The 13,240-nt window shown below is 35.1% G+C and overlaps 1 protein-coding gene across 1 annotated transcript in view; it reads right to left on the bottom strand.

The window, feature by feature from the left end:
- The window catches only part of LOC106879403 (spermatogenesis-associated protein 17), a 24,850-nt gene extending 23,622 nt beyond the window's left edge, over positions 1 to 1,228 (bottom strand). Inside the window, exon 1 of the mRNA XM_014928948.2 lies at positions 951 to 1,228. Within this exon, the coding sequence (XP_014784434.1) occupies positions 951 to 1,021 (71 nt within the window). The 5' untranslated portion in view covers positions 1,022 to 1,228. The remainder of the gene's footprint in view (positions 1 to 950) is intronic.
- Positions 1,229 to 13,240: the final 12,012 nt, after the last annotated feature.

Raw genomic sequence — 13,240 nt, 5'->3', positions numbered from 1 at the left:
TTCATTTTCACTTTTAGATAGTGGGATGAGGTAGTGATGGGTGTATGAATCACTTTTGGAGTTTCCTCATAGAAAATTTGAAATTAATTATTTTCTTTTTTCCATATTCTTAATCTCCATGTTTTTCCACGTAGACTGGAAAAAAAAAAATTCGAAAAAAGTAAAAATTTTGAAATTTGGGATGTGGAGTGGGGAATTGAAAACTTTGAAAACATGGTTTTTTGGCATATTCAGAATGTCCGTCATCGAAAACATAAGAATCCGCTGAAAAAAAAAAAAAAAAAATTCAAAAAAAAAAAGTCGATTTTTTTCGTGCCGGTGTATTTGTAAACATTAACCCAATTTTGAGGTGAAGGGGTTAATCGATATATTTGACACTGGCTTCGAGATCGGAACATAAAGAGCCGGAGCAATTCTAATAATTATTTTAAAATGTTTAAAATTTTGACAGAAGACCAGCAATTTTAAGGGGAGTGCGTTAATCGATAACATTGATTCCAGGACACAACTGGTATTTATTTTATCGACCCCGAAAGGGTTGAAAGGCATAGTCGACCTCGGCGGAATTTGAACTTAGAAGTGAAGAGGTGGAAGAAATGTCACTAAGCATTTTGCCCGACGCGATAACGATTCTGCCAGCTCACTGACTTAGTCTAATGATAATAACGACTGCTTCAAATTTTTGCACGGTCAGCAATTTTTAGGGGTGGGGGTTTAGTCAATTAGATCGATCTCAGTACTAGACTTGTGCTTTACCTTATCGGCCTCGAAAGGATGAAAGGCAATGTTGACATCGGCGGTATTTGAACCTAGAATGAAGAGAGTCGGAACAAATACTGCAAAGTAGTTTTCCGATGCTCTAGCAATTGTACCAGCTCCCCGCTTTTAATAATAATAAAAATAACAACAATGGTAATAACCATAAGAAGAAATATCTCCATGTAACTTACTTTCTCTTAACATAAAGCTGCTTGATAAGCTGGCACTCCACCCTGAAATTGAGATACTGTAAATGTGACATTTTCCGTTATTAATTTCCCTGCGCTGACAAGAGGTTATGACACGGCCACCATTTCACACGGCTAATTAAATGGACAAACCTCTTTTCCTTTCACTGAACACGTTACTAATTTCTAACGAGGAATTCGTTGCGTTCAAATTTCAGGACGCACAACAATGTTAAGGTTTGTTACAGAGTGCGTTGATCTTTTTTTTTTCTTTTCTTTTTGTGTGTGTAAGTTTGTTTTGGAGCGCACGACTTCATTATTTGTCCATGCAAATACGAATAACTATAATTTTTTGTTCTATAGTGCATTGTTGTACCATTCTAAACTTTTTATTCTTTACGAATAACTATATATTGTACAACACACCTCAGCATCGTTGGCAGCACTCAAGAAATGGTATTGACATACGAACTTTGTTTTTGCGGCTGCCCTATGACCTTGTCGACAGGGTATTTTCTTTTTATATATATTAATGAGTGAGAAGAAGGAAGAAAAAAAAAAAAAGAAATTCACCACCTTAGATTGAAAATTACGGGGCGCTGGGAAACCTCTCTAATGACTATTGAGGCACGCTTGTAGCGAAGCCGCGGATGATGGCGAGGCTGGAACAAGCGAGCGTCCTCACGAGCTTCACCAATTACCTCTTCTAGGCGAGCTGCCGTGGAGACAGGAATGACGCGTCAGTGGTCCGACCCTACCAAACGTCTCGAACGTCACAGAATGGAAAATGTAGTTGACCGATAAATCGCGGTACTTTGCAGTTAATTGTTAGTTCTACAAAGTTGTTTTATGAGGTAAAACAATATAAATTATTTCAGATTTTTCATATGTAATACCAGAATATTTCATTTATTTATTTGAAGTAAAATAAGCGTAATTATTCGATATTTTCTTGTAAATCAGGTGTGAACAAAAAAATGAGTTTTGACGTTTAGCAGTTGACTTAATAGAATCCCACAAGATTAAGCACAAACATTGGCTATTTTTTGAAATATAATATCTCTACTACTCGTCCAGTCGACATGCTTAAAAATCTAAAAAAACACCGTAGCACCTATGTCTTTCGGAAACATTTTTTCACACTCCAAATTGTCGAAGCATGGAATAAACTACGTGTCAATTAACTGTGTGGGATCTTTTCCTTTTGGCCAGCACATAGAAAAAATAATTTTTTTGTAACTAAACACTTTCAAATTTCATATACTGGTAGAATGTGTCATTTAAAACATAATTTACTCTTGGCGTTTTTAAGAAAATCCTTTATTTTCGAAGTTATTTCGTGTTAAAGTTGTCGTATTTCTGTAATTTCAACCAATCAATGACCTCTATTGAGGTGAAAGCAATTACTGCTGTGGTTTGTCAACAAGACGTTCTGGCGGTGTAAATTTACTTTGTCACTGTTATTTCTGATATATTCACATTTGAGATACACGTGTATATAGTTTAATCAATTCAGTTATTAGTTATTTAAAAAAAATTTTCAGTTTATTTTGTTTGTAGAAGTATTTTCGTTTTGTTTTAGCTTTTTCGAAATTGCCTATTTTGGGATCTTTTCCCTTCAATAAAATTACTGCCGTTGTTTGTCAACAACAACTATTGGCGGTATATATTTCGTTTGTCACTGTTATTTATGACATTGTTCGTGCGTTTGTACTGGTTTTAGCTTTAGGATGAATTCTGGTGGCCTAATATACTACAAAACCCATTTTGGGGTCCTGAAAACGGGGTGGGGCGGGGGTGGAACCCTCGGAAATTTCACCCCCAACCCCATTTTCAAATATTTTTTGCTATTTCTTTTTTTACCCATAATTTTAGGTAACATTTTGCAGAAATACGTTTTTGAAAGAGCGTGGATTACATTAGATTGAAAATTCAAAGAAGTTTGAAATGAATAAGTGAAAATGCAGAAGTTAGTGTGGAGAGATAACGAACAATAAATTCATCTAAAATAAACACGTTAGAGTTTTTGCATGTATGTGTGAAACAAAGTAAAAGTATAATATTAAGGCATTCTTTTGCCAATATAAAAACAAAAATATCTTTTTCTTACCTCTTAAAATCACTGGATATAAATAATCCCAGATTGCAAAATAGATTTACAATTTTTGGCGACGAAATGAGTTTCATTTTTGTGTGGGGAGAGAGAGAGAGAATGGTGTAACAATATATCATAGTTACATATATCATTATATATCATCATCATCATTCAAAGTTTGGGTAAACCTTGTCACCCACTCTCTCTCTCTCTCTCCACACACATACACACACAAATGAAACTCATTTCGGCTCCAAAAATTGCAAATTTATTTTGCAATCTGGGATTATTTATATCCATTGATTTTAAGAGGTAGGAAAAAGATATTTTTGTTTTGATATTGGCAAAAGAATGCCTAAATATTATACTTTTACTTCATTTCACACATACATGCAAAAACTCTAACGTGTTTTTTTTTTTAGATGAATGTCAACCATCTGAAATATGATAGAAAAGCCAGGGGCATCAAGTCTTTCAGTTAATAGTAGCTGTCAAGTTTCATCACTTCTATTAGGAATGGATAATTTGAAGTAGCCCTTTTTCGTTCCGTATTTAATACCTCCGAACATGTAATGTAGGCCACATGTCATCAGTAAAAACAAAAGAGGTAACTGTTCAATGTTCCTTATGTGAACTTTGTCGGACAGGCTCTCCATGCCGTTCGCATGCACAACTGTTGTGAATTAATTGGCATTTTGTGCACCATTCAATACAATTAACATCTAGTTTGAGAGCTTGTACCAAATCAACAACTGTGCAATCTTCTCGGTGTTTAAAGAGCAATGTCCAGTAACTTGTTTGGGTCGACAGTAGCAATTTTCGCATGTGGTTGTCCAGCCATGAAACAAATGGTAATTTTGGACTATAAAAGGATAGTCTATTATGTATAAGCTATCCACATTTTGTTGTGACCCACTATTCTATCAGAGAATCTTGCCTCTCACAATATAAAAAACATCTCATGGCACCAGCAGACAAAATGGAAAAGGCATTGCCCCGGATGATAATGAGGGAGATGTGCTGGAAAAGACTATAAAAGCCAAAGAAGATTGTCCACTAGATTTAACTTCTGTGGATTTGCATGTGACAATGTAGGCCAATATAGGATCCATAATCTAAAGGACACTTGTAGGTCGTTTTGAGATACCTTGGTCTTTTGAGATAGCAAGGGGGTCTGAGACGATTAGAGGTAGCAAACCTTTGATGGTATATGATACATCTCTACCTGCTCCACTGGACTTTGGACTTCATTGTGGCTCTGGCATAGGACGCCAGAAAAGTTATTAATACCTACCTAGCATGCTACCTTGAGTCAACAAAGAAGGAATGACATAATGTCCTTTTCATGGGTTGATTCTGATAAGTGCCCTTCCTTCTCCTTCTGCATATTATACTTATTTTTTAAAATTCAAACTGGAAAATATGTAACAGTCGAGCCAGTGTGTTTTTCTGAATATTCCAGTCAATCGGGGTTTTTATAATTTATGTATTTCCTTTATATAACCATATATATCCAAAAGTCACATATATACAAATATAGACATCCATATAGCTTAAATGTATGGAATAGTCCAAATTATTGATTTCGTGTGTTTTTGTACTTGTTTTTGTGTACTTCTAATTTTGAATAAAAATGAGCCGACATGATGTAATCTTGGCACCCAGCCAGTACAAAAATGAAATATTCTTAAAAGACAAACAAGCATGATAACCTAACCAAATTTAAGAAGGAAGAAATTGTGAAAGTGCAGTTAATGAAAAGATTTAATGGATGACCATAAAATCAAGACTATGGCAGTTATGGCTGAAAAATTACAATTTCACTGAAGATTTATTTTTGCCTTTTAACCATATAATATAATTTGCCATTTGGATAAATGATCCAGTGGTATGAAAACTATTTAGAAGAAGTAAGTGCTAATAAAATGCTCTTTAAAGCTAATGGTGTGTGATTTGATGAAAAATAGGCTGTTATCTCTAGCAGATCGAGCCTCTTTAGAAGTTGGTGAAATAAAAGAAAAAATGTTTTTAAATTTACCAAACATAAAATTTATTTTGTTCTTGAGATAGTTGGAATTTCCTGACTATCATTCACTGCATCGGATCATTCACAAAATTAGCCCCCTTTAATTTTGCTCAGACTGTTTAAAATTTTGGTGTATTGATGCAGTTCTGAATTACTTTATCTTGCAAATTAAAGAATCTGATGTTATTTGGAATTAAAGTTGGGAAATCTGGGTAATTTTAGCCAATCAACAGACAGTGAAGCATTAACAGCTTGTTACCACCATGACAACCACACATTGTGTAGTGTTTCACTTCACCTGCATGTTGTGTTGTGTTGATTCTTCACACCATGAGATTCACTTCACCCACGTGTTTTGTTCTAATAAAAATTTATATTTATCAATTGGAATTTTAATGTAGATATTTTTTGTCAATTGTCTTAATATTTTACATGTTTTTCATACATTTTTCATTTATATTTTACATATATTTCGTGAAGTTTTTCTGTTGCTTCAAATAGTCGCATCCATGTTCAAACCATTTAAATGTACCACTTGGAAGATTTTCAAAACAGAAGTGATGCAGTAAATTATTTGCAAGCAAAGGGTGTTATCCCTAAAATAAGAGGTGCTGTAAATCTAGGCACAACATGAGTAAGAAAGTGGTTCATGGAAATTTGTACTAGTGATACACTCGCAATGTTTGCAACAAATGCCTGTCAGAATGCCAGGTCAAGCCAGAATGAACCATTCTGTATTTTCAATGAAGATGTACAACAACATTATTTAATATGTCCTTCATTTTAAAAATATTAGAGCAAAGTGCGAGGGAGATTTGGCTGTTATTTCTAGCAAATTGAACAACCTCACAGTGATTACCCCATTAGATCTTTTGCTGATGTGTATAAGTAAACAAAAACTAAAGGAACTGGATCTTCATTTGTTTCTAGGATGATCATTCCAGTTGTATGATCAACTTTACTGGTTACACATTCAACTGGTACTTATTTTATCAATCCTCAAAAGATAAAAGGCAAAGTCAACCTAGGTGGAATTTAAACTCAGAATGTAAAGCATTTTGCCCAGTGTGTTAATGATTCTGTCAGCTTGTAGTCTTATGGTTACATATTATATTAACATATAACTGGCTGAGTATACCAGAGCACACATGTACCCACAACATAAACCATAAGTAGAATCAATACAACCCAGTGTGACATGGCTAGGCCTTTTAATTACAGGTCCAGGATCTAATTATAGTGTAATTTGGCCAAGTATTCCATAGATATATGTGGCCTTAATGTAATTCTGGAACAGAATCAGTGTAACACATGATGGACATAAACAGAGTTTCAACGGTTTCACAGATGCTAAGCTATAAATTTCACAGGGTACAACCTTAAAGTTGATACCACTAAGTTGACAACACTACAATGCAGAAAACTTCTGTCTCACTATTGGCTAAAAATATACAGTTTTTTCAAGTTTTAAATATCGAACTTTATTGGGAAATTTTTTCTCCACAAGTTCAGGAATAAGTGTGGAAAACTGCTTCAATATAACTGATTTTCAGATTTTTTACTTCCTTTTAAAAAATGCAAATTTTGTGAATGAAACGAACTAGATCCACTGCAGGTTGTGTTTAATTTTTTTTTTTTTCCTGTGACTGCTGTTGTTTAACTTCAAGTTTATCCCATGTAGATCAAACAACCATATTCTGGAAGTTTCCTTGTTGGCTTTTCCTGTTAATTAGTCTCACCTAGATAGATGATCAATGGCAATTTTGTTATGATAGTATAATTTTTTTTTGTCACACATATGTTCTGGACTATCCAAAGTATCATTTCAAATCACAGCAAGTGATTTGAGGGAGATTAGGTGAATAATTTTAAAATCCTTCTTACTGTCAGAACATTTTCAAATGTTATACACTGCTGCAGGTATAATGCATCTTAGACCATATTGTTCATTGTTCCCTTTTTAAAATAGTGGGATCTGCTTATTTGTCTTGCCAGCAAAATGATAACGACTTCCTTAATGACCTTCCCTGTTTCTTTTGTCAGTATTTTACAAACTAAACACTTTACAACATTTAGTTTTGGCATTTGTCACTGTACATACACTGAGAATCAATTCAGACTACTGTATCAATGTTTCTCATTGAGAGAGCAGGACGTGTATAGGGGCTATGAGAATGGAAAAAGAGGACAGGCATATCATTCTTTAATACAAGTAATATGGTTTCCAACTTTTAAGATCTGTCCAACAAATAAAAGAGATTTATATGTATGCATAGTCTATTTTATGTTCGCATTAATAAAGGTTGGGGTGTAAAATAATTTTACTAATATTCTCGGGGATGGGTTGGGATGGGACTGATGTTTATTACTTTGAGAATTGCTCAACTATATACCTCCTTTACAAATCTATGGCCTTGTGCCAGTTGTCTGGGCTAATATATTTCATTTTCATGTAGTAATGTTCAAAAATATATGTACTGCTGATAGGAAGAAATCAATAGAAAACAAAAACAAGAAATCAATATTTTTTCTTATTAGTGTTGCTCCTGATAAATCCCCAGGTCAATCATGATCAAGCAGCCCTTATAATGCATCTTAATAATTTAAATGACAAGATGTGATTCGTAGATAATGCTTAATTGTAGAGATACCATGTCTTCTGATGGAGGACCATACTTTGTACTCCAAACTACAGTGGTTTATTATTATATGGGAATGGAATATGTTAGTCTGGGCATTTTACTTTTTTGTTTTTTCATCATCAGATCTGTTTTTGAAAGCTATGAATGCAGTAGTTGTTGTTTTGGCCCATGTCAAACCTCACTGAATAGACCTATGTATGACCCACTGCATTTCAGTCTTGACCATCCCGTTCTAAAATTGGTTTCAAAGTTTGGCACAAGGCCAGCAAGTTCGGGGAAGGGGTAAGTCGATTACACCAACTCTAATCCTCAACTAGTACTTATTTCATCAACCCCAAAAGGATGAAAGGGAAAGTTGACCTCGGTGGAATTTGAACTCACAACATAAAGACGGACGAAATGCTGCTAAGCATTTTGCCCGGCATACTAACGATTCTGCCAGCTTACCACCTTATCCCATTTTAATATTAGTACGACTACACTATTCAGTGTCAGTTCTTTTCTCCAAGATGATAGGTTGTGATTTAAGGGAGATTAGGTTGATGTTTCTAGTAAGTACAAACTATCATGTTGAGCAGTCATGAGCAAAATGTGGTCTGTGGGACTTTCTGAATATTACCTTGAATTTTTTTGGAAGTGGATTCACCCAGGGTGGGTTGAGTTGGCTCTGACCAACAAGTTTACCATGTCCCTCATGATTGCTGACCACATCCAATGGCCAACTGTAGTAGAGGCTGTAATGGATACCCACTCCCAGACACGGGGGCCCGATTGTCCTTCCACGTCAGTCTTAATTGAATGCACCCATGACCAGAGGCATTCCAGCCATGACCATTCTGTCAAATTTATAAGGCAGAATATCTAGAATAGGGGTACACTTGGTAAAATATTATGGTTATAATGGAGTTTAAAGAGAGGAAATTATGAAATTTGTCTATGTCTTCACGACGAGGGAAGTCATTTCTAACTTTGGTACATTTCCCAGACCATAAAAGAACAGATTATATATGATTATTTTTTGTTGGTTTTGCATTAATTTTTCTATACTTGCATGGGTTGGATGAATATATTACTTGAGGCATCATTTTACAGGCAGGTGCCCTTCCCGGTGCTACCCTTACCTGTTTTTCAAGTAAGAGATCCCTTATTCTATGAAGATTGAAGGAACAAAAATATTGGACGATTTGTTGACAAGAGCAACTAACAACACAGTCCACAGCAATTTCATACAAATAATCACAGATGTACACTACACACACACACACACACACACACATACCATCATCATCATTTAAAGTCCATTCTCCATGCTGGTATGGGTTGGACAGTTTGACAGGAGCTGGCCTGCTGGAGAACTACCCAGACTTTGTATGTTTTGGCATCGTTTCTATGGCTGGTTGCCCTTCCTAATGCCAACCATTTTACAGAGTATACTGGTTACTTTAAACATGCAAACCAGCACTGGCACTTTTATGCCACACCAGTACAGGCACTTTCATGTGGCACAAACATGGGCACTTTTATGTGGCACTGGTACAGGTGCTTTTATGTGACACCAGCACCCACAAGCCTGCAAGACTAGGATCTCTCTGTTGAGAGAGGGATGTAGAGGACATTCCTGCATGCATGGATGGCTACAGTTTTACTTTACTTGACATATCTTCTCAAGTACAGCAAACAACCAGAAATCTCAACCCCTTGTCATCTTCTCTTGTCACACACACACAACAGTCCTCAATTTCCAACCACCAGATCCACTTACAAGGTTTTGGTTGGCTTGAGGCCATAGTAGAAAGCATTTGCTGTTCAGTGAGACTGAACCTGATATCATGTGGCTGAAATTCAGAATTTGATCGATACCCTCCATGCCACATAGTCCCATTGACCTTTGGGGGCAGGGGTCTATTTATGATTCCCTGATAAAGAACTACATTATCCATTTAGTCCTTCCTTTTTAAGGCAATAAGGTGTAATATGAATGAGATTTAGTTGTTATTTCTTGCAGGTCGTATGATCAAATAGAGGTTTTCTTCTGGGGATAACCAGGGCAGAGGCAGGCAAATACTTTGCCAAAGTATCAGAGTTATTTTCCTGTGTAGCTTATTGATATTGTTCAACTTAGTACAGAGTTAATTCTTGGAAATAATGAGGTTAATAATAATAAGTTAATTAAGTTGGTGATGATATATTTAATGTAGTGAGCATTAAGAAGTTCATATGAAATAGTTATCCAGTGAGGTAGAAATATAAGTCAATGGTTCATATTTTAATTATCCTTAATAAGTATGGAAGACAACTCTGAACATTATACCTGAGTGAACCTTATTATTATACCTCAGCATGTATTCCAAAGTAGTAATCTGAAAATCATTAAGTAAATATACACAAGTTGATGTAGAAAATCAACATATTTAAGAGAATAAATTACTCAAAAATGTCACCTACATAAAAAGCAATAATTAAGTCAGTGCTCACCTGTTTAATGCAGTGAACACGAAAAAGCTAAATCTACTTTGAGGTAGATATGTTTCATGCTGATGAGACAGTGTTGTGCAGGTGGCGGCAGGAGCTGTATAAGTTAGACCTTGTTACAGTAACATGCTGTTTTTTCTTTAACTGTTTAGTATTGAGATTAGTCTCTCAAATGTAAAGCTTATTTATTCACATTGTTTCAAATTAATCATTCATTATTTTGTAGCTCCAAGATTTTGAGATGTAATTGTTTATTTTTAGAATGACATTAGAGGGTAGATGAGAGAAAGCAAATCTGACAGGTTTCAAGTAGACTATTTGGGCCTAAAATGGGCCTGACATGGCTGGTTTAAATACTAATGAGTTAAATATATTCTTTTTTTTTTCATGTTAGTTATGTCAGTATAAGTTGATAGAAGTTGTTTTACATTAACAGTAAAAAATTCCCAAAGGATACCATCTATAGGAAGAACAATTGAGAACTAAATGTTTAATCAATAAAAATTACACTGCCAAGGCAGCTCTCCAATGTCATAAAAACAGAAATCATTAGCATTAATGATAATTCATACCAATGGCTAGAGGAAAAACTGCAATATGAAACTGACTAACAATTAAAAAAGTGGTATATAATAGGAATGTATGGTGGCAACTCTGGGTATATTTCTTATTTCCTTATTGCCCACAAGGGGCTAAACATAGAGGGGACAAACAAGGACAGACAAACAAGGACAGACAAACGGATTAAGTCGATTATAATGACCCCAGTGCATAACTGGTACTTATTTAATCGACCCCGAAAGAATGAAAGGCTAAGTTAACCTCCGCAGAATTTGAACTCAGAACATAGCGGCAGACAAAATACCGTTAAGCATTTCGCCCGGCATGCTAACGTTTCTGCCAGCTCGCCGCCTATATATTTCTATCTTATGAGATCTGTTCAGCTAATCATAGTCTAACTCAGGGGTTTTCAAACTTTTTGACTTGCGGACCCCTTTATATTTCAGGCTTTAACCCCTTATAAACGCTTATGAAATTTATACATAAATATTTGCTTAAAATAACATATATTTTTACATTTATTTATTTAACAGTATTTAACAAATAGGTTTATTGTCAATTAAAAGATTTCGATTAAAAAACATATATAAAATCAAATTGCCCATAAAAAGTATTTGCTGTCCATGGACCCCCAGTCTTGTCTTTGCGGACCCCCTGTGGTCCGCGGACCACAGTTTGAAAACCCCTGGTCTAACTCATACTTACCATAACTTAGAATAACTACAGGAATATATAGGTTTTTAAAGAAAAAAACATTCACTGATTTAATAATTAAAAAATTCTCCAAAATATGGGATTTCTCTGGGATCCCTTCTACATGGAGAACATATGGTTAAGTGGGAACTAAAATAGTTCATATAATGAGTCATCCCAAATTTTTAATCAAAATTACATCTGTAATGAGGAAAAAATACTTTAATGTTAATGCTAATGATAGTTAAAAACAAGGGAACAACTCTGAAATTCAAACTGATCAACATGGTTTTCCCTTCAAATTTGATATATTATCAACCTTAACTTTGTCAATGTCAACCTCAATTTCATTATTGTCAGTCTTGATTTCTTTGTCTATCTCAATTTCATCATCATCAACTTAAATTAGTCACTGTCGGATAGAGTGAATATTTTTATGAACAGACACCAAGACTGGTGACACTTGTTGCAGAGTTGTAAAAGAATATAAATATTAAAGAGTTTTGTGAAGGATTACAAGTTTTACACAATAAAATTAGTACCCCACATTAATATAAAAATACATTTAAAACTACATGTTCTACTACAGTCTTTCTCAACCATTTTTTACCTATAGACTCCTTTGATTCCTATATTACTCCTATGTGTGGAGGCGCAATGGCCCAGTGGTTAGGGTAGCAGACTCTCAGTCATAGGATTGCGGTTTCGATTCCCAGACCAGGCGTTGTGAGTGTTTATTGAGCGAAAACACCTAAAGCTCCACGAGGCTCCGTCAGGGGATGGTGGCGAACCCTGCTGTACTCTTTCACCACAACTTTCTCTCACTCTTACTTCCTGTTTCTGTTGTGCCTGTAATTCAAAGGGTCAGCCTTGTCACACTGTGTCACATTGAATATCCCTGAGAACTACGTTAAGGGTACACGTGTTTGTGGAGTGCTCAGCCACTTGCACGTTAATTTCACGAGCAGGCTGTTCCGTTGATCGGACCAACTGGAACCCTCGATGTCGTAAGCGACGGAGTGCCAACAACAATACTCCTATGTACCCTCATAACCATTCACTGCTTAAAAATCATTTTATATTTTTATAATTAAATAATATTAGGAATTGTATAAAAAAAATTGTTAAGATATTTTGTGTATTGCAGAAGTATAGCCAATTTATTGCAGGTAAATTTTCACAAAATCTTACATGGACTCTCCGAAGGGCCATACAGACCCCAGTTGAGAATCACCGCTGTATTGTATACACATAAACAGGACAAAGACAAAAATAAATGATATCAGTTTAGCCTTTTATTCATTATTCCCATTTCTTAACTCTCTTAACACATTCCTCAAAAATCCTGCGCAGTCATTAACCATCTTTAGCAATCAACATATTTACATAAATATATTGATCAATGCCAGGCTGTCTGTGATTACTTGAGATGATTGCACTAGATTTTTTTCAGTTTTACATCTTATGTACTAAAATTTTTTATTTAGCTATATATTTTTACAGGAGGAAAAGAAAACAAAAACATTAAAAGTATATAACTCTTTTATTCTTTTACTTGTTTCAGTCATTTGACTGCGGCCATGCTGGAGCACCGCCTTTATAGTCGACCAAATCGACCCCAGAGCTTATTCTCTGTAAGCCTAGTACTTATTCTATCGGTCTCTTTCGCCGAACTGCTAAGTTACGGGGACGCAAACATACCAGCATCAGTTGTCAAGCGATGTTGGTGGGGGGAACAAACAAACATATATACACACACACACACACACATATATATATATATATATATATATATATATATATA

This window comes from Octopus bimaculoides, chromosome 11, assembly GCF_001194135.2.
Source record: "Octopus bimaculoides isolate UCB-OBI-ISO-001 chromosome 11, ASM119413v2, whole genome shotgun sequence".
Lineage (NCBI taxonomy): Eukaryota > Metazoa > Mollusca > Cephalopoda > Octopoda > Octopodidae > Octopus > Octopus bimaculoides.
Note: the sequence above shows the minus strand (reverse complement) of the source record. Positions and strands in the feature narration are given on the sequence as shown.